The sequence below is a fragment of the Silurus aristotelis genome, assembly GCF_946808225.1.
Source record: "Silurus aristotelis genome assembly, chromosome: 10".
NCBI classification, from domain to species: Eukaryota; Metazoa; Chordata; class Actinopteri; order Siluriformes; family Siluridae; genus Silurus; species Silurus aristotelis.
Window position 1 is genome coordinate 2757748 of NC_139583.1, and position 25919 is coordinate 2783666.

Here is a 25919-nt window from a genome sequence, read left to right on the forward strand (position 1 = left end):
ATCCAATATATTGACTATTTAAATTAATGATAATAGCTTTTAAAAATACTGATATCGGTATTGGTATCGCCAATACCGGTATTAAAAGTACATAGTATCGGATTGAAAATGTAATAAGTGGAGTTTAATTGGTAGTAGATGCGTGTGAATGGAGGTTCGTTATTTACACCTGTTGAAAGCTGTACTACAGAAAGCGCCCACACGGGGGCGCAGTGAACTCACTTCACATCGCATTGCCCACAAAACTGAACCTGCGCTGGGACTGTAGAAGTTAAAATCCTGAGCTGTGCGGCGTTTGGGGGATATAAAAAATAAAGAAAAAAGATTACTCTTTTGTCAGCCACGGAAAAAGAGGAGGTAAGTGATTTTACAGCTTTTTCATTATAAACATGTGGACAGTGTAAAGCCTTTGTCCTTCACCTGCTTGTTTGCTTTTATGTGCTTTTGTTTGTTACAATGTTCATGCTTTTGAGGGTGAGCTGAAGAAACTCTCGGCTCAGTCCTAAATCACCACCATAAACCAGCACTAGATATTCAACATCTCCTGGTTTGAGATGAAGCCTGAACATCTCAACACTGAGAGTTCACCTCAATCTAAATCAAGCTCCTGTACAGTTCCTGCAGTCCCATCACTACTTTCTACAAACACACTGTGGAACATCATCTGCTCGGTTTAGGGGAAAGTAGTGCTGGTTGATGGGTGTTTAGAAAAGTGTTTGATGATGTCATAGATCTATTTGCATATTCAGAGATCCTTAGGATTGTTCGCATAGAAAAGTTTTACATGTGACCTGATAAAAATGTAAACAATTTAGCATAATAATAATTTTTAAATGAAAAAATCGAATTGAAATGAGATCGAATACAGGGGTGTTTAAAGATCCCAGTTTTTGGGTCTGGTTTGGGTAAATTATTCACAAATAACTTCGGGGCAGGTTCGGGTTTTTAATTAAATATATATAGATATTTTTAAAATAATGCGACTTGTTGTGTCACAACACGGCAGACAAAAGACAGACCTTGAGAGTGTGTGTGGAATGAAGGAAGCTGGTTAGCTAGTGCACATGAGATAAAGCAGAAAAAGATTGAAGTAGCAGTGGCACTGAAACCACTGATGAACATTAAGGACACGTTTGTGTAAAAAGATTTGAGCAAAACCTTCTGCAAACTCTGTTTTAAAAAGTCACTTTGTTTTTTAAAAAACTATTTGTTGTGAGAAAGTGATTCGGGGTGCAGGTCGGATTTGGGTGTAAATTGTGCACATGGCACAGGTTGGGTCCGGTTTAATGAGTCTGTATGTATCAGTGCTGGAACATCTCTCAACTGTTCCTGACTTTTCACACACACTTTACTGTAGAATAGGACAGTTTAGTGATCATTGTTAGATTTTTGGGAAAAATGGGGATCCATGATTGGCTGTTGTGAAAAATGGGGATCCGTGATTGGCTGTTGTGAACAATTGGGATCAGTAATTGGCTGTTGTGAACAATGGGGATCAGTGATTGGCTGTTGTGAACAATAGGGATCCGTGATTGGCTGTTGTGAACAATGCAGATCAGTGATTGGCTGTTGTGAACAATAGGGATCCCTGATTGGCTGTTGTGAACAATAGGGATCCCTGATTGGCTGTTGTGAACAATAGGGATCCCTGATTGGCTGTTGTGAACAATAGGGATCCGTGATTGGCTGTTGTGAACAATAGGGATCCGTGATTGGCTGTTGTGAACAATGGGGATCCGTGATTGGCTGTTGTGAACAATGGGGATCAGTGATTGGCTGTTGTGAAAATTGTGGATCCGTGATTGGCTGTTGTGAACAATTGGGATCAGTGATTGGCTGTTGTGAACAATGGGGATCTGTGATTGGCTGTTGTGAACAATGGGGATCCGTGATTGGCTGTTGTGAACAATGGGGATCCGTGATTGGCTGTTGTGAAAAATGGGGATCCGTGATTGGGTGTTGTGAACAATTGAGATCAGTGATTGCGTGTTGTGAACAATGGGGATTAGTGATTGGCTGTTGTGAACAATGGGGATCAGTGATTGGCTGTTGTGAACAATAGGGATCCCTGATTGGCTGTTGTGAACAATATGGATCCGTGATTGGCTGTTGTGAACAATAGGGATCCGTGATTGGCTGTTGTGAACAATGGGGATCAGTGATTGGCTGTTGTGAAAATTGTGGATTCGTGATTGGCTGTTGTGAACAATTGGGATCAGTGATTGGCTGTTGTGAACAATGGGGATCTGTGATTGGCTGTTGTGAACAATGGGGATCAGTGATTGGCTGTTGTGAACAATGGGGATCAGTGATTGGCTGTTGTGAACAATGGGGATCTGTGATTGGTCAGTGGCTGATGAAGTCTCTTTATCTGTTTAGTCCTTTTACTCAGAAGTGCACACTTTACCATTATACATTCATTTATTTATTTAATCTCATTTTATTTTCAGCCAATGTATTTTTGAACACACACACACACACACACACACACACACACACACACACACACACAGAATTGAAGAACATGTCTGATAGGGCCACTATCTTGTATCTGGGTCAGTTCAGGCAGTCATGTGAAGTCCTTGGAGAGAAATAAATAGATAATAAGTAACACAAAGGAATAGTTTGAGAGCCACTGGGAGTCTCATCTCTTTTTCTTTAATTCTCTTAATCATTTTTATCAATAATTTTAGATTTTTTTAAATAAAAGTCACATATACATTGGTTTGTATCTCAGAATGTTGATGTTGCGTTGTGCAAAATTCCAGTAGAAATATTCAATATTCAATCTTCAAACCCTAAAACAACCCTACAGGCTATTAACTGGTGTCTTACACACCTTCAGCTTACATACAACAACCACCATAGTCACATTGTATCTTACGCACGGAATGAACATCTCATGTCCTGCTGTTTTAGGAAAACTATCAATGACCTTATAGTGTAATGAAGTTCCTGCTTCCACTCTGATTATATCTCTATAACCGCATGTCCTGAAGTTTTTTACTCCTCTTATACCACAACAATAGGAGGCTCATTGATGCAGGTGAGGAGCGAAGGCTGATCCGTGTGGTCTGATCCTGGAGCTCAAACTGCTGAAGAACTGTTAAAAGAGGACCAACACAATATTAGGCAGGTGGTCATAATGTTCTGCCTGATCAGTCTACTTTGTCAATCATGGCATTAAACCTGTTGACAGGTAAATAAGTTTAGGAACTAAAGATTCGAGCAAGGAACTGAAGAAACCTCAGGACGTCATGGATTATAAAAATTAATCTGTGGACTTGTAGAAGTTCAGATTTTTCTGTTATAAAAAACTGAATGAACAACCATTGACCAATCAGTATGGGGAATTCAGCAGTGGGATAGACTACTGTAGTAGATCTTTTTTTTTTTTTTTTTTCTTCATTTTTATTTCTGCGGATTATTCAAATTACAATAAAACCAAGGACCGTGACGTCGGAGCGACGTGGGGCCGCCTTCCCGTGGGCTCACCACCTGCAGGCGGGGGCCTTGACAGCCCGATCCCTGGACACGGAGAAGTGTCTGGGGAATCTGCTTAGACTGCTGCCCCCGCGACCTGAATTACGGATAAGCGGGAGAAGATGAAATGAAAAGATGAAATATTCAAATTATAATATTTGACCAATATTATATGATACATATATTAATGTCGTCTAATATCAGAGAACCAGTTCATATGGACTATACTTTTCTGGCTACCAGTTCCCACAAGTACACAAGTAAAAGGATTTCTGTTTTTTTAAACACCTCTTTGTGGGAATCTACTCTGTTTTGCATATATGTGTGTGTGTGTGTGTGTGTGTGTGTGTGTGTGTGTGTGTGTGTGTGTGTGTGTGTGTGTGTGTGTGTGTAGGTAATATAATGAGTAATGCTCTCGTTTAAAAGAAAACAAAGACGCTTTTTTGATTGAAACACTGGAGGAAATCTTGCTGCTGACCAATAGGCTTAGATTTCTGTGTTTGTGTTGTGTGTGTGTGTGTGTGTGTGTGTGTGTGTGTGTGTGTGTGTGTGTGTGTGTGTGTGTGTTTTTGTTGTGTGTGTGTGTGTGTGGGGGGGGGGGGGGGCGCATACCTACCTGCCTCTATGAGCAGTGTATTAAACAGGTGCTAGTTACAGAGGTATAAGAGGGCACAGATATACAAAAGCCTCAGTGTTTCCTCTCTCTCTCTCTCTCGCTCTCTCTCTCTCTCTCTCTCTCTCTCTCTTTCTTTCTTTCTTTCTTTCTTTCTTGTCTTTACCCCTTTTACTTTGTTCATTCACTGGCCGTGTGTAGGTCTGCGTGGTTAAGTATTGACTAGAGGCAGCTTGAGAATCCATGCACTTAACAGTGTGTGTGTGTGTGTGTGTGTGTGTGTGTGTGTGTGTGTGTGTGTGTGTGTGTGTGTGTGTGTGTGTGTGTGTTGCATTCTTGAAATAGCTGAGGCGTAACCTGGAGATTAATTGTAGCTGGGTGGATTGCTGAAACCCTTAAAACACTTTGCAGTTCGTGTGTGTGTGTGTGTGTGTGTGTGTGTGTGTGTGCTTTTCACAGTGGAAAAACTGATCCAAACCCACCACGCTGACTGTGCTCAGACCTCTGTCGCTATGAATCCATCAGGACGAGGCTTCCTGCACTGCTCTTGCACTCTGATCACACTGCTCTGTGCCACTGTGAGTTCGTCTCTCGGGTGTCTCTGGAATGTGTGCACAAGAGACGAGTAAAGTGCAGCTGCGCTCTCCGGCATGCCTCGTTCACGGTGCGAGGGTTCGCTCGGTCATTCGGCTTCTCCTGCTGTGGGATCAGGTTACTTATAGACTCCATGATTGAGAGCATTGAGAGTGACATCATCACAGCTAATTAATTAAAAAATGTAATACTAATTTGGCAATACAAAATATACAAAATAAATGCATGGTTTAAGAAGATACAGACCAGGAACAAGTCAAAGGATCTGCCAGGGCAGGACGATAATGTTACACTTGGTAAGATTTCTTGAAATAAGAAAAACACTATGTAGGCTTTGGAACAAAATGTCTTAAAATACGCATTAAAACACTTATTCCAAGTAGACGATTTAGTCTCATTATCTTAATACTATGATGTGAAAACACTTTTTCACACAGGGCCATGTAGTTTTGGATTTAGTTTGCACTCATTAATAAAAACCTTCATTTAAAAACTGCATGCTGTGTTCACTTGTGTTCTCTTTTACTAATATTTCAATTATTTTGATGATCTGAAACATTAAAGTGTGACAAACATGCAAAAAAGGTGGGCAAACACTTTTTCACACCACTGTATATGTATATATTGCACATGCAATACAAATCTCTCTCTCTCTCTCTCTCTCTCTCTCTCTCTCTCTCTCTCTCTCTCTCTCTCTCTCTCTCTTTTTCTCAGACTCTGACTTCCATGGCTGATGTGTCTACACACTCCTCCTCATCATTCTTCAGGAGCTTGTCAGGTGCCCACAGTAACACTGCAGGGTGCAGGTGGCGGTCCGGTCAGGCCTGAGCATATCCCAGCATGCACCAGCTCTTCCAGCTAGTTCTGGGTCAGAGGGACCTGTCCCGAGCAGGAGACCTTTTTTCTCTGGATGATGCTGACATTGAGGACTATCTGTCCCAGGCTCTGGAGGAGATCAAGGCCATCTCCTGCCATCCTGTGAGTGAACACGAGCTGGAAAGTTCAGTGGTAAACTCATACCATCAACAGCACATCCTAATGTACATGTTTTATCTGGAAATATAGAATATGGTACAACCAAACATAAAAGGGTACATAATACACTCATATGCACAATCGTTTGTGGAGATGTGGAGCAAGAAGATGAAAGATGAGATGGATGAGATACAAGTATGCAAAAGACAGCTTTATTGTCGTTGCATGGAACAGGTAGACAGCAATGATATGCATTTTGGTATTTACCTGAAGTGTAACTAGTAGCAGGTGTCCTACCGGAATCAATCCACCTGTTAATGCCATCATGATGCCACAAGTCTAGAAAGCATCAATGTTAGAGAGAAATGCATTAAAACAGAGCACTGCATCACACACAGGATCTCATACAGTCAGAATGAACGTCATCACTAAGGCAAGAAACCCAATGAACACAATTCAACACGTCTCCTTTCACTGGAGCCACAACTGCACCTCCACATACATCATCTCCAGCAGAAGCGTCGATATTTACCTCATCACACACACACACACACACACACACACACACACACACACACACACACACACACACACACACACACACACACACACCTCCACATACATCATCTCCAGCAGAAGCGTCGATATTTACCTCATCACACACACACACACACACACACACACACACACACACACCTCCACATACATCATCTCCAGCAGAAGCGTCGATATGTACCTCATCACACACACACACACACACACACACACACACACACCTCCACATACATCATCTCCAGCAGAAGCGTCGATATTTACCTCATCACACACACACACACACACACACACACACACACACACACACACACACACACACCTCCACATACATCATCTCCAGCAGAAGTGTCGATATTCACCTCATCACACACACACACACACACACACACACACACACACACACACACACACACACACCTCCACATACATCATCTCCAGCAGAAGCGTCGATATTCACCTCATCACACACACACACACACACACACACACACACACACACACACACACACACACACACACACACACACAAACACACCTCCACATACATCATCTCCAGCAGAAGCGTCGATATTTACCTCATCACACACACACACACACACACACACACACACACACACACACACCTCCACATACATCATCTCCAGCAGAAGTGTCGATATTCACCTCATCACACACACACACACACACACACACACACACACACACCTCCACATACATCATCTCCAGCAGAAGCGTCAATATTCACCTCATCACACACACACACACACACACACACACACACACACACACACACCTCCACATACATCATCTCCAGCAGAAGCGTCGATATTCACCTCATCACACACACACACACACACACACACACACACACCTCCACATACATCATCTCCAGCAGAAGCGTCGATATTCACCTCATCACATCACCCCGGGTTTTTCTGTACATTTGTTATTCATTTTCCTGGGGATCTAAAATAAAAGCAAATTGTTCGTTTTTGTACAAATTCCATGGGGAAAAAAACCCAGAAGTAATAATTTTTCATGAAAAAGCTTTAATGTATTAAATTGTTTTGGCCAAAAGTTTCCTTACAATGTCCAGCTTTTTTTTTTAAAAGTCCGTCCAGAGAAAACAGCTATTAAATCCACATGAATATATTTATTAATATATGTGAGCTCATGCTACAGATTCGGTTTGCGAGCTCTGACTAGCGCGCTCTCTGCCCGTCCATTCACAGGACGTGAAAATGCAGATGATATTGGACGCCCTGCTAGATGTGTCTCAACTCGGAATCTGATTGGTTACAGCAACAGCTTCAAGCATCTTGGATTTTTATGTTAAAGATGCCTGCAGTACTGATTCTGAAGGCTTGAGCTGAAATCTGATTGAATAGAATCTCCAACCTTGATTTACACTTCGAGGAGCAGCGCAACCGAGAGAAAAGCTTTAAAATAAAGAGAAAAATATGTAAAAATGTAAGTCAGTGATGCTGATGGAGTTTAGGTCAGAAGAGAAGGTCTTTCTGGCCCTGATGGCTCACCACAGGTTGACCTTTGTATTTTCTTTCCGTGTTTACGGTCTGGTTGCAGGATTATGTGAATAATGACAACGACCAGGCAGTGGTGGAAATCTGCATCACTCGCATCACCACGGCTATCCGGGAGACCAGCTCGATGGAGCGGCACGGCCCGGCGCTCGTGGCTCTTTGGGAGTCGTGTCTGGAGCACAACCTGCAGCCACAGGGCAAAGACGAGGACACGCCGCACTCCAAGATCGCCTCCGACATCACCAGCTGCATTCTACAGGTCAGCACTTATATACTGCACACAAGCAGAGGTGCCAATACTTACAGTTTAGCCATAGTGTTTACAATACGGAAAACGCCTAGGAACAAGTTTTGGTTTATATTGTAATTTGTGGATTTATGAGGCTTGCTCTCTTGAGTCAAGAGAAACTAAATATTGTGTTTTTTTTATTGTCAAATCCGAATAATAATGCTTTAGGAACGCAATAATGACCCCCATACACTCGCTTTCCTCCTCATATAAGAGCTGACCAGTGCAGATTTGTATTCGGTGATGCTCAGGCTGGCTCACACAGCCTCATAAAGACTCACACGATCTCGTAAAGACTCGTGAAGTCTCAAAGGTCACTATTGACATCATTATAAACTGACTACAGTTGAGATTCCGTATCCTCTTAAGAAAAGTCGTTATGGAAAACTTTATACAAAACGAATACATGATAGTAACAACCTAATGTTGTGAGGTCATAAAACAGAAGAGCCAATCACGTTTCAGTATGCAAATTGCATTAACACATGTGATATTGTAGTGAAATTCCACAGTGAGAACCAATAATGAGAACTTATTTTTACAGCTTGCCGTAGAATATGCGGCTGAGCTTCTTTGGTACTTTGTTGAGACGAGTGACTGAAATAATAATTTCCAAAATGTGTGTGTGTGTGTGTGTGTGTGTGTGTGTGTGTGTGTGTGTGTGTGTGTGTGTGTGTGTGTGTATGTATATACAGAGCTCTACTGATGGCAAATAAACCATGCTCACGCTTATTCTTATTGTTGCTTGGTAACTATTTAAAAAAAAAAAAAAAAAAAAAAGCTTTTTTAAGGTAAAAGTCTGAGACAGAAAATCAGTTCTAGCTTTCAAACGACTCAAATCTTCATCCACAACTGAATATTTCAACTAAACTAAAAGTTATTGGAAGAAATATTTAAGTAAAAGACACTTTCAGGACTGACAGATTATAATAGTTTAAAAAAAATAACAAAAACATGAAAATGCTGCACTGAATTGCTCTATAGGTGTGTGTGTGTGTGTGTGTGTGTGTGTGTGTGTGTGTGTGTGTGTGTGTGTAAATGTGTGTATAATGTGTTATACTGTTGTCCCATTAAGAGTTTGTCTCTGCCTCAAGTACAGTATTTCAGTGATAGACTAAGACTCCATATCTTGGAACGTGAAGCAGATCTTCATGGAGCCGGCTTTGTGCACAGGGCTTTTGTGTATTGTCGTGCTGAAGCAGGTTTGGGTCTCCTAGTTCATGTGACGGGAAAATTTCATGCAACTGCATTCAAAGACATTCGAATAAACTGTGTCCAACTTTGTGCGGGGACAAATCACATATGGCTGGACTTTTGGACATATTTTGTACTTATGCAATATGTATCTTTAGTTAAGCATTGTGTCTCAATTAATAATAAAAAAAAGAAAAATTAAGCAATTATTAACTTTATATACAGGATTTAAGAAAAAAATCCTAAAAGAGGACTTTTTTCTTACTTATTTTGAATATTTTATAAAAAAAAAATAAGTAAAATAAATAGTTGCCATGTCCTCTGTGTCCTCTAGGGGGCGCCAGAACACTTCATATTAAATCACAACATTTTGTGTGTGTGTGTGTGTGTGTGTGTGTGTGTGTGTGTGTGTGTGTGTGTGTGTGTGTGTGTGTCTATACAGAACTATAACCGAGCGCCGATGATGGCCCTGGCCGTCCCTGTGGCCATGCGCTTTCTGCAGCAGGGGAATCGCGAGCTAAGCCGCAACATGTCCAGCTACCTGAGCCTGGCCGCCATCGCCAAACCCGAGCTCCTGGTCCAGCACACCCAGGCCATCATCAGCAGTGTGCTGGGAGGTAAGGTTTAGGTCAGAGGTCATAAGGGTCACATCAGGCCACCTACTGAGCGCCTACATTCCCTGCTTTGTGAGAAAATAAAAGCAGACACAAATGATGATTCATCTTTTTTTTTTGCTGTGGTTTTGTTGTGATACACAGAATATGGATTTCAGATGTGTTCATGTTTCCTAAAAATCATTACTATCATCAAAATGATGTGTTACTATGGAAAATATAATTTACTACTGGGGTTCCCAAACTACGGCCCCCACATTTGGAACGGCCTAATGAACAATGTCAGGGACGTACTTTTAAATATATGTTTTACTCGTATCTGTATTTGACAATGAAGTTTAAAAATATTTTTCCTGTTAGTTATTAATAGAGGTCAAGGCACTGATTATCGGCAAAATCCATACAGATAGTTTTTCCGGCTTTCGGTTCGCTGTCAAGAGCGCCCACTAGAGGCAAATCACTGACGGCACGTGCTGTTTTCTTAATTTTTTTTTATACGTGAGACTGCGTGCAATTTAGAATTAAAAAAAATTCGTTTCACCTCTAGGTATTAACGTAGCATAATAATTTGTTAGATTCGCCCACCAACATCAATGTTTTGATTTCAATAGCAATGAATATTAAAAAAGTTGTAATAATAATAATATGTTAATGAAGTTTTAATAGGTGATATATCTCTTGTCTGTATGGTGCAGCAGAAAATATTCTACTAATCTAGTATTAGGAGGCAAAATAAATACATTCAAAATCATAATAAAATCTCCACAATTAGACTGGTGGTCCCTCTGGCCCATGTAATTTTCTGTAATAGACCGACGCGGCCACACATAAGAAAGAACTTTTGCTGCAGATGGTGTTCTGACCAATTAGTGTTCTTCTGGCCAATCAGAGACCTTAAAGACGTTTGTGCTACTGCATGAAAACTGTTTTGAAGACGGTTCTTCCCAGCTGTTGCTAGCCGAGTGTGAGGTCTCGGTGTAATCAGCATAACATTATCGTTTAAACTCCTCCAAGCGTGACGTACTGAAAGAACATTTGAGGAGCAAAAAAAGGGCAGCTTTCATCACCTACAGGTCTTTTGTCAAACAATTCCCGTGTTCTCTGGGCAGACACAATCCTGTAGGAGAAACTTTTTTCCACTCCTGGCAGCCGTTTGGATGCAGATTAAAGTTTGTAGAATTTCTCATTTGTACACAGCTGCAGTACAGTTTTACCACAGAGACTGATTAAAACAAAACATTTTCTCCGAACCTATTGTTCAAATGGACCTGATGTATGTGCTAGTGCATAATGCATCGAGTGAAGAGTTTGTGTGATCTGGTGCCTCAGCTCTCAGCTGTTCAAACACAGGAACGCCTGGACAGATCGTTCTTCTGCTGAGATAAAGATCTCACTCATCTGAAGAACTTCTTTGTCTTCTTTATAGCAGAGTTTGTGTGTGTGTGTGTGTGTGTGTGTGTGTGTGTGTGTGTGTGTTTTCCTCTCAAGGTTTCTTCCTCATATCATCTAAGGGAGTTTTTCCTTGCCACTGTCGCCACGGCTGCTCATCAGGGACAAACGCACACCATTCACTTTCACTGTTGTTTTCTGTAAAGCTACTTTGAGACAATGTCTGTTGTGAAAAGCGCTATACAAATAAACTTGACTTGACTTGACTTGACTTGTGTGTGTGTGTGTGTGTGTGTGTGTGTGTGTGTGTGTGTGTGTGTGTGTGTGTGTTCTCTGCCCTAAAAAAACACAATTTCCTATAAAGGTCACAGGAAGCAGTGACCTTTAACCTTTTTCTCAGACCATGAAGAGAATGAAGTAACGGGGTTGTTATGCGGTCATGCGGAAGTTAGAACCAGTAGAAGTAGAACTTTAGCTCTGGTGTAAATCAATACTTTTTGACCAGTTCAATGTAATTTTATATATTTAGCACTTTTTACAATGTAGATTGTCCCGAAGCAGCTTTAAATAGGTTAGGAATGTAAAATTTTAAATGTGAAAATCAGAAAGTCTCAAAGTCTCCACAAACCTCATTAGAAACTGCGGCGTATCCTTGCAAGAAAACCGAGAAGATGATTTTCAAAACTATATTCCCCATAGTGACCTGCAACTTTTGTGAGGTCATAAAGAAGAAGAGCCAATCACGTTTCGGTATGCAAATTGCTCGAACACATGTGACATTCCAGGGAAATTCTACAGAATTCAGAGAATAACCAATAAGAACTGACTCTTTTGACTTATATATGACTCATTAGAATGATACTGTATATGGAGCTTCTAAAAGCCGGTAAATGAGAAGAGTTTTAGTGTCGAGTGAATACGACTCAATAATTACCATCCACACGATCCACACTTTGTGTTTGTGAACTGAATAATCACTAATGAGTGAACCAGTGGTGAAAATAGCAAATAACATGAAGAAGAAACCTTGAGAAGAACCAGATTTAAATAGGAACCCATTCTCATCTGGGAGGAACTGGGAGGCGAATGTCTATTCATTCTAGTTTTGTAATTGTAGAGGTGGACTGTTCAGTGAACTGTTCACTAATGAGCGCATAAATGCATAGCTGTTATTGCTAATTGAAATTATAAGCCATTGTAGGAGACTGATTATAATAATTACGGTCCAAATTAAATCTTATACTTCTTCAGTCAGAATCCAGTCAGAATTGAACCAATCTCCAGAATGAAGTAAAATCTAAAAAAAAATCTTTAATTGCATGCTTTTAAGGTTTTAAAGCCAGAATTTATAGGGTATTGAGCATATTATCTAACTCTATAAGAACTTCAATTGGCATGAACAGTTGCATCTAAGCGAACAGTTCACTGAACAGTACACCTAAACTATTATGAATGGACATGATGAGGATGGGTTTCTTTTTGAATCTGGTTCCTCTCAAGGTTCTTACCTGAGTAAATACTCCATTTACCTTTCACTTAAAACGTAAGTAGCAAATAATGTCCCTTATTTGAGGAAAAGAAAGTGATTTATTGGCTTCTGGTTTATCCCTTTGGCCCCATGCTGTTTCGCCAAGAGATCTTCCGAGCCTTTACGACTCTCCTCTTCTAAGAGTATCATATTAAAAGTGCCCCCTGTCCCCATGTGCTGGCAGGAGGAAACCGAATAAACCCTCTTTACAGTAGAGCTCATTAATGACATTCGTTTACTCCGGATTTGTTGCTCGACAGTTTAGTTGCAGCGGACTCTGACCAACATGTCCATGTATTGTGTTGTAATACCCAGGACAAACCCAAATGTCTGCCAAACCGGGCTAATGAGGCTGCTGTAGATTTCCATCAGACAAAAGCTCTCCCTGTTTCCCACAGATTTCCTGTTTCTACCCCCGACATGAAAACAGGCACAAGAGGCCCCAGGCATTTGTTTGTTTAAAAAAAATGGCAAAAACGAAAAGCCAGCAATTAGCTGCTGCGCCCTAACGGGGATTCAGACGGCCCGCAGCCATGCGTTTATAATCACAGCATCATCAGTTCTACAGAATGCCACTCTCTGGATGGCTTGCATTGGTACACCCGAAGTGTTACATCGCAAAAAAATTAAAAATAAATACTCCAACTTGGCCTTCGCGAATGACCGAGTCGGCCAAGAACATAACATCGTTCTTACATAATGACAAATTGTGAAATCGTCATGGCGATATCCGGTCAACAACTCTGGTAAATGAAGGCCGAGGTATCTTTGGCTGACTATTAGCAACGTGACCCAGTGTCAGGGTTTTATTTCGGTTACCCGCTCTGTGCCCACAGTATGTGTTTTATGTGTATGAGGATCTTGAAAAGTTAATCCTGGCTATGTTGAAATTCGAGCAACATGGGCAAGCGCAAGTCAAGCAGAGTTTATTTACTGTTTTGGGAATAAAAATGGATTGTTGATAAGGTGCAGGTTTCTGTAATGAGATGTTTATTTAACTTTTATAGAAGAAGTTTTCTAGTGCAGCAGAGTTAACGCTGTAAAGTCTTCCGGCATCTGCTGGATGTCCTGCAGTTTCTCAGCAAAGTGACAAGTGTAGCTTTTTATATTGCTGCAAGTATTAGCTACAAGCAAGAGAAAGAAGAGTTTTTAAGATCTTCTCTTTTGAAGATTCCACACTTTTGAAGATTCCACACCATTTAGACCAGTGAGATTTCAGCAATCTAATAAGACAATGCTGGGCAACATACACTTTATTACCAAAGGTTTGTGGACACCTGATCATAAGTTTGGCTTTTTGGGCATTGCATTCCACATTTAGTCTCAATTTGCTCTTATAATTACCTCCACTTCTCTGGGAAGATGTTCCGCTAGATTTTAAAGTGTGCTTGTCCACATTTGTGTTCATCAGACACAAGAGTGTTAGTAAAGTCAGGTACTGATGTAGGTGATTAGACCTGGGGTGCAGTCAGCATTCATCCCAAAGGTGTTCAGTTAGGATGAGATCAGCACTCTATAGCAGGCCAATCAAGATCTTTCTCTCCAAACCATCAAGCAGATCTTCATGGAGCTCGCTTTGTGCACAGAGGAATCGCCATGCTGGAACAGTTGAAGTGAACAGGAATTTTTATTAAACTGCATCTAAAGACATCCTGTACATTTGTGTGCCTCCAGCAGATTGGAGAAGAACCACATATGGCAGGAAAGGACAGGTGTCCCAATACGTTTGTCCATATAGTGTAGATCTAATACAGCGGCCCCCAACCTTTTTTTTTTTTTTTTTTTTTGCAACAGGGACCATTTTCATTCAAAACTCACCGTATTGTGGAATCAGTTGAAGCTTTATTTATTGATGCACAGAAAAAAAAGCATGTATGTAGGATTTTTGTATGAAGGGTTTTTAGGATTTTTGTATGAAGTGTTGAGTGCGTATTATTTCTCATTAACAATATCCAGACCGCTAAACAATTCCCAATGCCGAAATGGCCTGAGGTAACGAACTTGAGGTTAGGTTATGTGAAGCACATAAGAGGTATGAATGATGCCATGAGCGTGAGTGTTTCTTCATAGAACCTTCTCCGATTCCTAAATACCAGTCTGAGATTTATTCCAGTTGTCACAGTAACAGCGTTCTGCTTTGCAGCTTTTTCTGCCCGAGGCTGAGTGTTGTTTTTCTTTACGATCACACCCCCGAGTGTGCCTTCATCAGTGTCAGTGCAGGGCTTTCATGTAAACTTATACTGCCGGAAATGTGAGAGAGCCAGTGCTGGTCTGGAGATTGTTAGCACTGCAGGACTCCCGGGTGCGCATGGGCTCCTCAGGGCGTACTCATTATGAGGTACATCCATTTGGAAATGTGTTGAGTTTGTCAGAGTTCTCTTGGGGTTTCAGACTGAAGAGGATCACGTCCCCTTTCTGTAGCATCTGCTGATGACCGGTTTTGGCTGAAGTCTTTCAGAATGATGAATGAACTACAAGGGATGGGTGATTCCATAGTTAAATTATTGGTAGCGTGATAAATTATTAGGTGGTAAATTTTTCTGAGATGTTGTTGGAATGATTTTCTTCGTGTTTTTAATCATTACAAAATGAACGGTAATGATGGTTTCTTTGGAGACAACAAATAATGGTCACACACAGTTGTGGGCGTAGTTATATAAAATATCATAATGTGATCTTTTTTGTCGTATCGCTCAGCTGCATGTAGTTCAATCTAAAGCATTGCAAGCAATAGAAACATACAGTATTTAACCCTGTAACCAGGACACTTATGGGTTATTAATCATGTTATTTACCCTAAAAATCTTCTATTGATGCACTCTTTCCAGTACATAATCATATAGAGTCACGATTATGGTCGACTCTTTACATGAAATGATTAAAACACGTGAAGAAAGATGTTTACTTTACATGTATCAATTAATATTTATGTACAGTTTTTTTTCTCAGCTGCTTTGGAGTGTTTTCTCGAATCATCCTTAATATTTGCAAACCAATAAAATGCATTTCTCGAAACAACGTGTCCAAACAGCACAATACAGTGGATTTCCTGCATAAAAGCCTGAACATTTCTCAAAAATCCTTATTTCATCTCTCAAAAGTAAGAAATTGTGTCAATGAACATCTCATTCCCATCAGAATGAAATGTCCTATAGATAGATAGATAGATAGATAGATAGATAGATAGATAGATAGATAGATAGATAGATAGATAGATAGATAGATAGATAGATAGATAGATAGATAGATAGATAGATAGATAGATAGATTTGGATGAATTGATGGCTAATGAGGAAATGGCTGTTTATAATGTACACATTTTCATTAAATGTTATTATAAATAGATATGTAGAAAGTAGGTTCTGTTGTTATTTAGTAAATAAATAGATTTGTTGTAGATGTAGATTTTCCCGTTTGTGCGTTCCCCCGAAGTGTTTAATGTAAGAACTGTGTCCACTGAATCTTATATAATGTGTAGTTGTGTTAAAGAAAATGTGATACTTTTGAAAAAAAATACACCTCAGAGTCCACATGTACCATGTAACTGTTTTCTTTATTAAACTCCACCATTTCACTCCATCAGGAATAAACAAAAAATAAAAACAAAAGATCTATATACAATATAAGTTCATTTTATCCTCTTAACAAAAAAATACAATATAGTACATTTTCTCACATTAACAGAGCGACAATAAAGTCTCGAGATTCTGTAAACATTTTACACAGTTCCTTTACCAAAATTTCATGAAAATCTTTGTCTTAAACAAAAGACTATCACAGGAATAACAAGTTACTTCATTTAAAAAAAGTAGTTTCAGAAGATTATGGGTGAAGAAAGTTTATTAGCTGAATGTAAACATTCTGATAAATACAAGAAGAATACACAGGCTGTCTTCAGGTGCAGGTGATGAAATGCCTTTACAGACTATCCCTTGATCTTTGGTTTCCATGGTTCTCATAGTGTCGTTGTGAAAGACAGTTGCCCCCCAGTGGCGAGTAAGATTCATTGAGCTAAGCAAGATGTGATAGTGTAGTAGTTGTAGTACAGTGGACTACTTGTGTGTTTGAAGTTGAAAAGTTTCTGTGCAGGGTTCTCTGCAGCTAGTAGATGAGTTTGACTCCTCCTTTCTCTACGAGCTGAGACACACCCCATGCCACCAAGTTGCCACGGGAACCACAGCTCCATCCGTCCTCTCTTGCCTGTTCAGCAATCTCATCTTCATCTAGGACGCGGTCCCACGCGTTTACTCCAGTCAGCTTCCCTGTGAACGCCTCATCAGCATTGAACGTCTCCTGGAAGCCCCATCTCTTGGCCAGACCTTCACCGGTGTACTGTTGGCCCAGGATGGTGATGCCGTCGGCAGAGATCTCATGCCCCTCAGCTACTCCAGGAGAACTTGCTGCTCGGTGGCCATCTACCCAGAGTGAAGCCAGGCCTTGTTCTGAGCTCCAGGTCCCACACAAGTGCGACCAAGATCCCTCTGTCGCAGCACCGTCTGCCTCCACTAGATGCGCTTCACCTCTTACCGTGAAGAGTGCGTTACGCCCGCTGAGAAGCAGCTGCAACTCCAGAGGGTTGGTTGCTGTTCCGTATGAGTACAGCACGGTCTTGTTCAGCATCTGGGTTGGTTTAATCCACAGGCATACGGTAAAGGCATGGGTTTTCATGGAGCGATGAGGAGTTATTTCAGCATGCGTCTTTGTAGAGCGCATAGGGAAGAAGAGGGCCATGTCGCAGCCTGGATGGGGAGAAAGAAAGAGGAAGAATTGTGTTAGTTTTGGACAGAATTTTCTTTTTTGACTTGGATTTACAGCATTTCATGCTAAATATTGCACCCTTTGGGATGCCATTAATCCCTGAGGTAAGCAGTGCCAAAGCATGAAAGTCAATCCAGTGTTTGGGAGGATTTTGGAAACGCTTTCACCGCCAAAGCTAGTCAATGAGCAATTCAGCGCATATAGGGAATCGATCTACTCTTCTCGAAGGTTAAACACTGATGTAATTCGAGATAAATCCTCCCTTTCTGATACTGTACTGCAGCAATCGTATTAACCTTTTAGCATATCGACTGTATTCCAGCCAGAAGGGAAAAGATCCTCCTCCATCTCTGAACATCTGTTGAAATGTCACATTTGGCCCACTCTGAGTTCCCGCTGTTGGGCGATCCAAAAACCTGGAGGCATCCTTCTGCTTTTGTTAGTGTTCTGAGTTTATTACATCATTTTGTTTAGGCCGAAATGGACGCTGTAAAATTTCTCTTCCAGATGGTCGCTCGTTTGAATGTGTGTGGAGGGGGTAGGGGGTGTTCAGAGTACCTTAGTGCAGTAAGTTCCTTCTTCTTCAACTCATCCTCATCCTGTTCTACCAGACATCATGTTTATGTTACTTCAAAGTTGAGAAGAAGTGAGTGCTGAAACTGTCGTTTGGTTTCCTCCCATCGTTGTTTGGTTATAAAGGTTATGTGTTTGGTTCAGCTTTCCTCAGCACACATGGATCCGATCGGTTTTGTCTGATTTCAGATTTGCGAGCGTGGATACAGAGTTAAAGAGCTGAGAATCTTGTTTTGCAGAGATTAAACATAGGAACGATGTGTTTACACGGTCGACTCAGGTTTGGTTTGTGATGTCAGCCGGAGAATCGTAAATGCGGTGAATCGGCACATTAACGGGTTCGAGGGCACAATCATCACCTCAGCAGTCTATCTTTGTGTTTTCCGGTTCTCCGAAATGCTGTTTCATTTCCACTGGTCTGCCATCGTTTTTTATCTCTGGTCATTTTAGAACTTGCTGACATTTTACTTTTATTGTGTTTGGCAGATGCCCTTATCCAGAACGACTTACAGTTAAAAGGATGATCACTTTAGGGATAAGGAACTTTTGTGGCCAGTGACAGCTTGGTGGTGCTGGGATTTAAACTCAAGACCTCTCAATCAGAAGTCCAACATCTTATCCACTGAGCTACCACCTCCCCTGCCAGATCCTGACACCCTTCTGCTGGCACCTCTTTCCTACAGGATCTTTCTGCTGTTTTAACTCTGCGTTGTGTGCTTTGGTTTATGGTCCCACACTGACATCCTAACAGTCCCAATTTCCACTTTTGCTCATTCTGAACATCCTCTAAACACAGACTTTGCACAGTAAAAGATGATTGGATCACAAATATCTATATGTAAATAGATCATAAATAGTTACATACCTGCAGGCAGGGTGTGTCTAGCAGAGGCTCTTTCCAAGAAAGCCATTTTCTCTTGTAGGCTTTGCAGCTCTGCAGAGACGGCCTTCATCTGTCCTCTGTCTTCCTTTTCCAGATCTCTAGTCTGGAAACTTTTGACCCGGTCGTGTATGCAGTTGTTCTGCACCTTATCAAGGTTCGTCACCTGCATCTCGATTGCATTCAGGATCTGGTGCAGTGCGTCGTTGTTCTCGACATGAAGTTGGGTCTCGGCACTATGCAGCCGCTCCAGGGCCTGCAGAAGTTTCTCCTCAGTGTGTGCTCCGGCCCGACGTGCCGAGTTCTCCACAGCGGCCGAGCAAGAACTGCTGCCTTGCGCGACGATCTCCATCACCTCGGCACGCAGAGACTGCAGGCCCACCTTCACAATTTCGTCCGAGTACTGCAGCAGCATGTTTTCCTTCATCTGCGAGTTCTCCAGCATGGTGAACAGCTTGTCCCACTTTGTGAACTCTGGGGATGTGCATGGAGTGGCCGGAGCCTCGGTGGCAGCGTCAGCTGCGGGGGGAAAAAACACAGCTACAAGTTATTATTGGTCAGATCGCAAATATTTACTTTGAGGGTGCGTTTGATATTAAAACCAGAAGGGGCAGAGGTGTAGCAAGGGGGCGGATTTGACTATTCGAAAACTACTCTAAATGCTTGTTCATGTTCTGATAACAAAACACACCTTAGGTGCAGTTGATGCATGTCTCAAATAACAATTATGCAGACGTTTATAACGACTCCTTGAACCAAACAAACCAGCACACTAATCGCTTTAATCGCATTTTATTGTCTACCAGGTGTTAGAGAATTAACCAATGAGAATCAAGCAAATCAAGGAGTACAAAAGGGTCATGATTTATGAGATTATGTGTGTCCCTGTGGCTAAAGGAATAACTCGTGTTATTACTAGTTATTAATATGGAACTTCTTGACAGTAACTCATGTCTTTACGCCTTTACTTTGCATTCACCCAAAAGTGCCTAGTGATCATGACCTTTCCTCATCCTTGGTATGCTTGGTATGTTTCGAAAAGCGTGCAGAAGTGATGTGAAGTTTCTCACGTACTTTCTTACCACCCATGCTGTTATTAAGCCCATCATCATTGCTCTCCGTGTGTGTGTGTGTGTGTGTGTGTGTGTGTGTGTGTGTGTTTCTTAAAACAGAGAACTACAGAGAAACGTTCTGTTTCTGGTGTGTGCCGAGGGCCCCTGAGTGATTACGTCATTACAGAAAGACCTCTGAGTTTACAACCCCTTTTTGACATGAAACATGAAACACACACACACACACACACACACACACACACACACACACACGTTTGTCCTTTCACAGATTTCTAGCTGATTCATCACCAAATGATCCTTTCTTTTTTTATGAAAACTTTTGTTCACCTTCAATCCTTGATGCAGGTTATAAATTGCACATTTACTTTCATGTAGTCCTTTATATACACACACACACACACACACACACACACACACACGTCTCTGAACGTTTCTTGTGGTAACTAATGTACTGCTCATCATGACTGTTCTGTGCAATTCAATGTTAAATCAATAACAAATGAATCCATCGTTTGAAGATAAAAATCACTAAACATGAATAAATTACACTTTCCAATTAAACTAATTAGTTACCAAAATGTAATTGTTTGTTAAGGAACCAGTCCGCACAAAAACGTACGGAGGCTGGGTTTAGCACTCGTATCTTTAATTACGCTGCAGAAAAAATACTTCTTCATACTTCTTCATATACATCTTGTAAGATTCTCAGATTGACTCTAGCGTGCTTAATGCATAGGCATTTATAAAAAAAAAAAAGAAACACCAACAATTTCGTCAAAATCAGCCAATTTAAAGCCTGAAATGTGTAAAAAAAAAAAAAAAAAAAATACAATAAATGACCAGAAACAAATATAATAATCTTGTACTTGTTTTTCATTGAATTATAGATACAGTAGAGTTGAGATATTTCTGGCCCAGTTAGACACAATTTGTATAAAATCTAAATCCAAAATTGAATTCAAAGTTACATTGTGTTACTGATGAGACACACACACGTTGTACAATTGTCTGAAACTTCTCTGAACCCCTTTTTTGCTCGTTCATCTTTACATTTCTGCATGAAATCTTTCCAATGTCACACCATTCTGTCTTTAAATTCTGTCTCAGCTGATTTTGAACGGCGTCTCGTTCCAGGACGATGCATTAAAACAGGATTTTAGGGACATCTGTTGCACCCCAATGCACCCCATTGCACGATACAGGACGGATGTTAAGCGAATGTTACAGCGTGTTTTGAGGCACTCACCCTCGCTCTGATCTTCATCGCCGATCTCGTTGTAATACGCAGGGTGGTGTTTAATATATTCATCAGCGTACTGCGACCTGACCACGCTCGCCAAAATCACCACACAGACCACATGGATGATCCTCAACGCAGACATGTTGTACGGCTGGAACTGTCTGAACACGTGCAAGTGTGTGTGTGTGTGTGTGTGTGTGTGTGTGTGTGTGTGTGTGAGAGAGAGAGCTACAGTGTGAAGTAAACCGAGTGAGGTTTAAGTTTGAGGTATGCTCTGACTCTCAGCGCTCTCTCTCATGAAATGCTGAGCAATCTTTTGGCAGCACTCCGGTCTCTGTGTGTGTGTGTGTGTGTGTGTGTGTGTGTGTGTGTGTGTGTGTGTGTGTGTGTGTGAGCTGAAGCTGGAAGGAAAGTGAGCTGGAGAGAGCTGTCCTCACTTTATATAAACACACACACACACACACACAGAGTGAGGAGTCAGCCTACTCCATTGGAGGTAGTGTATGTGGTAATTACAGATTTGCCTTTCCTGCAGTTACGGGAAAGAACGAAAAAAACGGCGTGGGGGAGCAAAGGGGAAGAAAAAATAATAGTGTGACAATAAATCTATTGGTTTTTCCCTTTGGAAATCAAACATGAGAATTACTTCAACGTGGGTTTTCCCATTCCACTCTGCTTTTTACTTTTTCACGTGCACATTCCATCTTTCTTACTAATTCATCCTGATTTCCTTTCTCCCAATTCTTCACATTTTTCCCATTCTTCCCAGTCTTTTTGTTTTTCCCCCAGTTCTTCTCAGTCTTCCCAGTTTTCCCACTTGCCCCAGTTTCTCAATCCAATTCCAATTTGTCCAGTCTTTCGTTTCTCGTCTTATTATTCTACCCATTCTCCACAGACATCCCAGACTTCCTAGTCTGCCTGTTCTCCATTCTCTACAGTATTCCTCGTTTTCCTACTTTTCCCATTCTTCTCATTTTTCCCTAGTCACCCTATTCTTTCTCTTCTTGCCAGTTTTATCAGTCTTCCCATTTTCTATCAATCTTTTCAATCCTTCCCAGTCTTTTCAGTCTTCCTTTTGTCTTTAGTCTTCATATTCTTCCCATTCTCAAGCAATCTCCTTGTCGTTCCCCAGTTATTCTCTCTTAGTCCTCACATCCTCCCAATTCCAGTCTTCACAATAAATATTCTCCATAGTCTTCCAATTCTTCCAGTTCTTTTCATCCCCCCAGTCATCCTGTCTTTCCATTCTTTTCAAGTCTTTGTAGTATTCCTTGTGATCTTATTCTTCCTGTTCTTTTACACGTCTTTCCAGTCTTCCTAATTTTCCAACTTTTCATTCCTCAAACTTTTCCCATTCTTCTCAGATTTTCGAGTCTCCGTTTCTTTAATTTACCACCATCTTGCTTTTATCCTTCCGTTCAAGTGATTTGAAGATAATGATGTCATGTTGCTCTTAAAGGTAACATTTTTATTTTGATTGTTTTCTTCAAAAAATGTGAAAAAACATTTGCCATTTAATGATTTATTCAGTGCTTTCTCCGAATTTAGACCTTTATTAGACATTTATCACGGCTTGTTTATCAATCTTTTGGTCAAGTTGTGTGTAAATGTTACTGACAAACCAAACTAACTTAGTGCGATGATGTCAAAGCCATTTGGCCACGCCCACTAAACGAGATAAAAGGCAAAAATTACAGTTAAAAATAAAGGCATTTAAATTAAATTACTAAATTTCACAGAATGTTCATTTATTTGGTTTGCAACCGAAATACATTTCGTTTATATAAAAATCGCAGCAACTAATTTGCAAATGATACTAATCTATAAATTCACAGAAATATACATGAACGAATAGTATTTCCCAACTAACTCTACATTCTCTGTAAAAATGTTTCTGCAATCAATAAATAAAATTCATTATCATATACTCGAAAGTGGTTAATCATCCGGTCCACGGACATTAAGAAATTTCTAATGATTTATTGTATATTGTATTTATTGTATTGTTTTTGCAATAATATCAGTGAGAAAGTATGTTTTTCATCTTCTCCTGATCTTCAAGAAAACTTTGCATGATCCTGAAAAATTCAGATAGCATTACAGATTTGTAAATGTGGAATTAGTGAAACAGAAAAGTGCCGCAATAATTGAATCACTCTTTAAATGTTTTTATTTCCATCGCTGATGTTACTTGGTGGCGCTTTGCTGAACTCCGCTGAGATGATCAGGGGTCAGAGCTCCTCTTTCACCCTGATAAGGAGCGATAGAGCTGAGGAGCGATTATTCCTCTGACCTTGGCCTCGTCCATACTGAATACAAACAGAGAAGAAAATAAACAGACATCCACACACACACACACACACACACACACACACACACACACACACACACACACACATTTGAGCATGCACACTCATAGTCTCTCTGTGGAAGAAATAATTTTTTTGGAAGGAATTAAAAAGACGTGTAAATTAGTTCAGACAAAAACAAATACACCATGTTTTTCCAAAAGTATTTGGACACCTACATATCCATATTTGGTTCTTCCCCAAACTGTTCACACAAAGTTGAAAGCACAGAATTGGATGCCTTTGGGAGAGGTAGCATGACCCAAACCTGTTCTAGCATGACAATGCTCCTGTGCACAAAGCCACCTCCATGAAGATCTGCTTTTAAGATGGGTTGGAGTGGAAGATCTCCTGCTCTAGAGCTCTGACTTCAACCCTAATGGGATGAATTGGAATACTGAATGCAACCCAGGTCTCCTCACATCACCTACAGCAGTACCTGACGAAGTCTGGTTCTTGATTGAGGAGCCTTGGATTGACTTGTTGGTTCTGTAATGACTCAGGCTGTTTCCTGATGAATGGTGATTTAGAGCAGTATAAAGCCATTACTGTGGTCATGTTCCTCTTAGTCATGCTCACTCAAGCGTCCTATACGTCAAACTCTGTAAAAGAGTCGAGCGGAGCCTCAGTGGACCACTTATGATCAAGTCTCTGAGATGAGACAGCTCATGTAAGCTACAGCTTCGTCTACCATGATGGAGAGTTTCTATGACGTAAGAAGTCAGTGAGATGTTTGATGATGATGACGTGAATGAAATCATTAGCTAGGCAGTGGAACATAATCATGTGTGCATAGTATGTGTTCTGTACACTGATCCAACCCTGGTTTTAGTCAACCAACACACAACTGATGATCATAATCCATCTGAGGACTACAGAGACCGTTAGCAAAGCTCTCTCACTCTATATATATAGAATATATATACTGTATATGTTAGAATTAGAATACTTTATATACTATATACACTTTAAAGACCAAGGTATTGGGACAGCTGACCTTTACTGCCCTATAAGGTTCTACTCCTGAGGCACACAATTGTATAGTATGTCTTTAGATGCGGTATAAAAAAAGTTCATTTAAACTTTGAAACCCAAACCTGTTCCAATGCCTCTGCACACTAAGCGAGCTCTATTAAGATCTGGTTTACATGGTTTGGAGAGAAAGATCTTGAGTGGCCTGCTGTAAAGCTCTGATCATCTCTGGATGAATGTAAAGACTGACTGCACCCCAGGGCTCCTCACATTCTCACCTACATCAGTACCTGACTTTACTAACACCATTGTGGCTGAACACAAATGTTCACAAGCACACTCCAAAAATCTAGTGGAACATCTTCTCAGAAGAGTGGAGGGAATTATAAGAGCAAATTGGGACTAGAAAGACTGGAAAAACTTTAGAATGTGGTTTCTGAACTCCCCATTCCACATTTAGTCTCTATTTGATGCACCCTTCTGGGAAGAAGTTCTACTAGATATTGTGAAATTTTGTCTGTCGTAGGTGAGATGCGAAGGCTTGGATTGCAGTTCATCCCAAAACTGTTCAACAGGGTTTATAGCACTATAGCAGAAAATCTTCTACATTTTCTACACAATGTTAAGATCTTCATGGAGCTGGCTTTGTGCACATGGGCATTGTCATGCTGGAACCTGGTTGGGTCTCCTAGTTCAAGTGAAGGTCAATTTGAATGCTAGCAGAACCAAAGACTTTCTGTAAAATTAAATGCTTCCAACCGTTTGAGAAGAAGCACATACAGCTGAAAAAGTCAGAAAAGTTAGAAGTTTCAATATATTTTTTTATATAATGTATGTTTCATAATTTTTCTAGACATCAGTGTATTGACAGATTCACTACAGATTAATTAGATACAATATATTAGAACATTGTTCCAAGAAATGGTTCGATTCGGGTTTGTGTAGGACTGAAAAACTCTCCACGTTACTCATTCATTGTAATCACCAGATTACAATAAACACAGAGCTCACGCCAGTTAAACGATTTCATTACATAAACAGCAAGATTAAAACATTCTGTACCACAAATGGCATATTATATCCTGTTTTAGTTCCAAATCTCTGGATCCTGCAGCACTACAGTACAATTCTTTGGCTCGGTTCAGTTTTGGCCAAACATAATAAAAAGAAAAAAACCAGCATCCAAAACCAAACAGCGCGTTCGATTCAATTTGTGAATCGAGTCAAATTGCTTTCTCACTCTAACTGACCCGTTCTAGAGTTCGATTAGAAGCAGCCAGAGACCATTATGCCCTTCTTA

At 40.6% G+C, this 25919-nt stretch overlaps 2 protein-coding genes across 9 annotated transcripts in view; one reads left to right on the forward strand and one right to left on the reverse strand.

Annotated features, from left to right (window-relative positions):
- The first annotated feature begins 225 nt into the window (after positions 1-225).
- The window catches only part of veph1 (ventricular zone expressed PH domain-containing 1), an 88515-nt gene continuing 62821 nt past the window's right edge, over positions 226-25919 (forward strand). For 6 of the 8 annotated variants that reach the window (XM_083552320.1, XM_083552323.1, XM_083552326.1 and 3 more), the window contains exons 1-4: positions 226-357; positions 5405-5668; positions 7805-8020; positions 9687-9861. In XM_083552320.1, the coding sequence (XP_083408446.1) occupies positions 5531-5668; positions 7805-8020; positions 9687-9861 (529 nt within the window). In that variant the 5' untranslated portion in view covers positions 226-357; positions 5405-5530. Of the gene's footprint in view, positions 358-3049; positions 3133-4555; positions 4675-5404; positions 5669-7804; positions 8021-9686; positions 9862-25919 lie in introns of those variants that run through there. The other 2 variants (XM_083552321.1, XM_083552322.1) reach the window with 2 other exon arrangements.
- Positions 16310-21551, reverse strand: ptx3a (pentraxin 3, long a). Its single transcript, XM_083552458.1, has 3 exons — positions 21306-21551; positions 18972-19505; positions 16310-17514 (listed from the first exon to the last, which is right to left on the reverse strand). The coding sequence occupies exons 1-3, from the start codon at positions 21439-21441 to the stop codon at positions 16877-16879; spliced, it is 1308 nt and encodes a 435-aa protein (XP_083408584.1). The 5' UTR covers positions 21442-21551; the 3' UTR covers positions 16310-16876.